The 4,013-nt window shown below is 37.1% G+C and overlaps 1 protein-coding gene across 1 annotated transcript; it reads right to left on the reverse strand.

Moving 5' to 3' along the window:
• Positions 1–231: 231 nt before the first annotated feature.
• Positions 232–1,808, reverse strand: LOC133822395 (uncharacterized). Its single transcript, XM_062254718.1, has 7 exons — positions 1,617–1,808; positions 1,392–1,509; positions 1,229–1,272; positions 1,006–1,116; positions 820–912; positions 608–714; positions 232–516 (listed from the first exon to the last, which is right to left on the reverse strand). The coding sequence occupies exons 1-7, from the start codon at positions 1,718–1,720 to the stop codon at positions 380–382; spliced, it is 714 nt and encodes a 237-aa protein (XP_062110702.1). The 5' UTR covers positions 1,721–1,808; the 3' UTR covers positions 232–379.
• Between the last annotated feature and the right edge of the window lie 2,205 nt (positions 1,809–4,013).

Raw genomic sequence — 4,013 nt, forward strand, 5'->3', positions numbered from 1 at the left:
GATATTTTACAATGATAATTATTTAAAAATAATACAATCACATGTTTTATAACTTAAATAAAATTTAATTAAACTTAAACTCACTTATTAGAATAATATCATATTAAACATATAATATAATCTACTGTCAATTAGTAACAAATTTCGTTTCTTAAAAAAACTAACAATAAATTTAAATTTAAAATTCACATATAATATTTAATATTACATTAAACATATAATATATAATCTCTTGTTGTTACTCTCAAATTCAAAAATTAGAATAAATATAAACTTAAACAAAAATAAATAAATTATTTATTTAAAATTTATATGACATTAATATAAATTTAATAAAAATAATTAATAAATTCTATAAATTCTAGTATATATATAAATGTTACATTTCACAATCTTCAGTGATCACTTCCAAGACTAAATATTGTAGAGCAATAGAGTATTTTGCAGATTTCGTCCTCTCATTCTCTATATTGTTATTATTTTTTAGAATAAACGATCCAGAGCCATCACCATCACCTTCACGACAACACAAACATCCATCCATTCAGTAATTCTGTTATCATCATGATAAGTGAGTTTTTACCATAAACAAAAACAAAACCCAAACCTTTAATGGTGAAGATAGTGGAAATCCATCTCTTATAAATGAAGAGCAACCTAGGGGACTCTCCATGGTGTGTATCCGATAAGAGAAGCTTACAGGGCCTTGTTCCACTGCTCATTGTATTTAAATAATAATGACAAAAATAAGGTAATAAGAGGAGTTGTCACATTGCCCATTACAGAACAAAGTTAGCTTAGCTAGTTAAATTAACTCACTTGGCGTGCATTATGGCATTGTGGCATAAAGCAAGTGTCCGAACCATAGCTAATTCTCTTCCCCTAGGATTCCCATACCTCTCTTGGCAACTTCTACTCATCAAAACAACATCATGAACACCAAGGAGTTGAGTTGTTGTCCAATCCAATTCAATATAATGAAATGAAAAGAAGAGTACCCTCTACCTGTCTTCAAAGAAATCTCCAAAATCATCAATAATAATTGTGGCAGGAAATGTTTCATGCAGGTGAAATGCAGCAAAGTAATTCTTGATGGCTTCATCATTATCCACATACCTGAAAAATGTATAACACCAATACACCCATTTTGTTATTCTTAATCTTAATGTTATAGTTTAAGTTTTTCTGGTACATATACACATTTAAAAATGAAATGAGCATCGCTTACTTCATCTGAATGCGTTGAAAGGCATCCGAAGAAGGATCAATCCCCTGAAAGTTAAAGTTTGTTTTTTTAAAAAAATAAAATATAAATAACACACGAAACCTCAAAGATTTATATATAAAATGGAAATGAACAAGGAAAGAAAAGAAAGGGAAAGAAGACTTACTTGGGAGAGAAAAGGGGGTTTAGTTTGTAACCTGCGGCGGTTGCAAATGAAGACTACCTTTTCATTGGTGAAGTGGGTGGCGTTGAATGCGAACTGGAATAGAAGAGAGGACTTTCCACTGCAAATTAATCACCATACCATACCATACAACAACACAATTCAAATCAAGCCAAGTCAAGTAAATATAGAATAAAAAAGGAAAGCAAGTGTGTGTAGCTAACCAACCTAGAAGGAGGGCCTGAAAGAAGCTGCATAGTATTAGTAATAGGTTGAGTGGGGAGGTCCATTTGCCTCCCTGTCCCTGAGACTGAGAAGAAGCTCTCTACCATAATTTCAGGTTCAGCTGCAGCTGAGTCTCTCTCCTTTCAGACCTTCACTTTCTTCTTCTTCTTCGGCTTTAGCAGGCCTAACAGTGCAACGCTTCTCTTTAAGGTCCATTCTGTAGTGGGCCCCAGCTAATTTGGCCCAAATTGAATTCTTTGTAACTAAATATATATACATTTCAGCAAAAAAAATACAGGGGGCTTTACAATCCTTATCTCATTCCTTACTAATAACATATTCCTAAAATATTTAACATTCATTAAAACAATTATTAAATGTAATAAAATATTCTTTATAATCAGTTTTTAAAGTAAAAATACGTTATCACATTATAAAATATACCCGCTAATTATATATTGTCCTACGATATTAAGTAGTTTTAAATTGCATATTATGCACAATAACATTTAAGAGATACCAATTAGTTTCAAATTGTATATGATACCAATAGATATCATATTGTATGTCAGCTCATAATAAATTATTTTAGAAACCAATTAGTACCGAATTGCATAAAATACCAATAAGTATCTGTTGACCATCGATTTTGCCAATGACATGAAGTCAAAATAATGACAAAGAATAAAAAGGCAATTAATAAGAGAATCAAATAGGAAGAAAATGACACAAGTATTTTATAGTGGTTTGGCCCCAACTGTGTGGTAATAACCTATGTCCACTTAGTGTTCTTATAGATGTAGAATCCCAATGCCGTGATCAAAGAACTAGGGTTCTTGAGTTTCACAAGCCTTAGGAGAATTACAACTTTTTGGTGGATAATCACACTATGCTCTCTCTCTATGAGTATTCAAGTTCCAAATTCAAAATTCCCTTCCTTGAGCCTTCTCACGCATATTTATAGGCTCAATGGGGTTACATGAGTCAATGAGCCTTAATTATCCTTAATATCAGCGTATCAAGGCAATAAAGAGAAAAGATAATAAATGTAATTATTACAATATTGCTGTTGACGCGGTTCTTCGGCAACAGATAATTAAGAGAAGAAGAGAAAGAGATTAGTACTTAAAAGTAGAACCGTCACAGATATGAAATCTTTGTGGAAAGAACTAGGTGACTCCAGACACGTTTTTAAGTGGTTCGAAGGTTAAAATCCTTCTACTCCACTAGTCAATATTCTTGATCTTTTCTGGGTAATTGGTTTACAAAGTATATAGTTCTTACAAGACTATTTTTCCAACCCCTATCAACTCCCAGGGTCTCCATATTTATAGGAGAAGGCACCTGGAAGTTGGTAGGGAGGTCATCCCGTGACCTTACCATTTGTCATATCAAGTCTGTGATATTCATGATTAATTCCTAAACCTGACACACAAGTGTGGTCTAATCAGTATGGAAGGAGATAATGGGCCGCACGGCCCAACCCGTTCGTGGGTGTCTGAATACGCACGTTCCTGCTGCGTGTCCGAGAAGTCAGGGGGATATCGGACACGTGATGGCAGGATTATGCACGTTTATCTTGCGTGTTGACTTCCCATAGGGTCAGAGCTTCCTGAGAAGCTCGCTACCGGAGCAATCCATAACCCGAGCTGATCCGTCAGTGGTCGCCGGATGTTGTTCCCAGCTCCTGGTGCAACAAGAGGGAGCTGGAAACAGGACCCCCCTCGAGCTAGAAAGGGCCCGTCCTGAAAATAGAGCCTCTGGCCTGTGGGAGCCTCGGGCTAAATCATGTTTAGTCCGAGGCTCGTCCTGCTAAACAGCCCGTGGGAAAACCAGGGCGTACATCTGCCCCCCAAGCTCCTGCTCGTGGTCCATGACGTCAGATATGGGAGACCACAGTAGGGGCTTTTAGACTTCTCCCACAACCCTTCGCATTCCATGCTTTTCGCATGCGTCTGATACGTGGAACGCCGTGGGTGGCGACGGTACACTCTACGAGAACCGCATTAAATGGCCTAGCCTACTGTCCAGCCGTCGTTTCACATTTCGAGTGGAGGGTCTCCCAAGGGCCTTTTACACGTGATCCTTCCCGTGTATAAAAAGGGGTGGTCATCCCACGCACGGGCCACCTTACCATTCAAAACCTCTAAACTTTCCTTGTTTTCTCTGACCTTCCGAAGAACAAAACCCTCATTTCCATTGCTCTCATCTTCTTCGTTCACGAAGCTTAAGCGTACGAGTTCCTTCAAAACTTCGGAGACCACTGTGCCAACGAAGCTCCTACCAGCGCAGCGACCTCACTCACCATCTAACTGTAAGTCTCCTGTCCTTGTTTATTTTTGAAAGCATGCCACTGTAGCTTAGGCAAAAAAATTTACTGTAGCCACATGCAGAGGTTTT

Source organism: Humulus lupulus, chromosome 3 (genome assembly GCF_963169125.1).
Source record: "Humulus lupulus chromosome 3, drHumLupu1.1, whole genome shotgun sequence".
In the NCBI taxonomy this organism is placed as follows: Eukaryota; Viridiplantae; Streptophyta; class Magnoliopsida; order Rosales; family Cannabaceae; genus Humulus; species Humulus lupulus.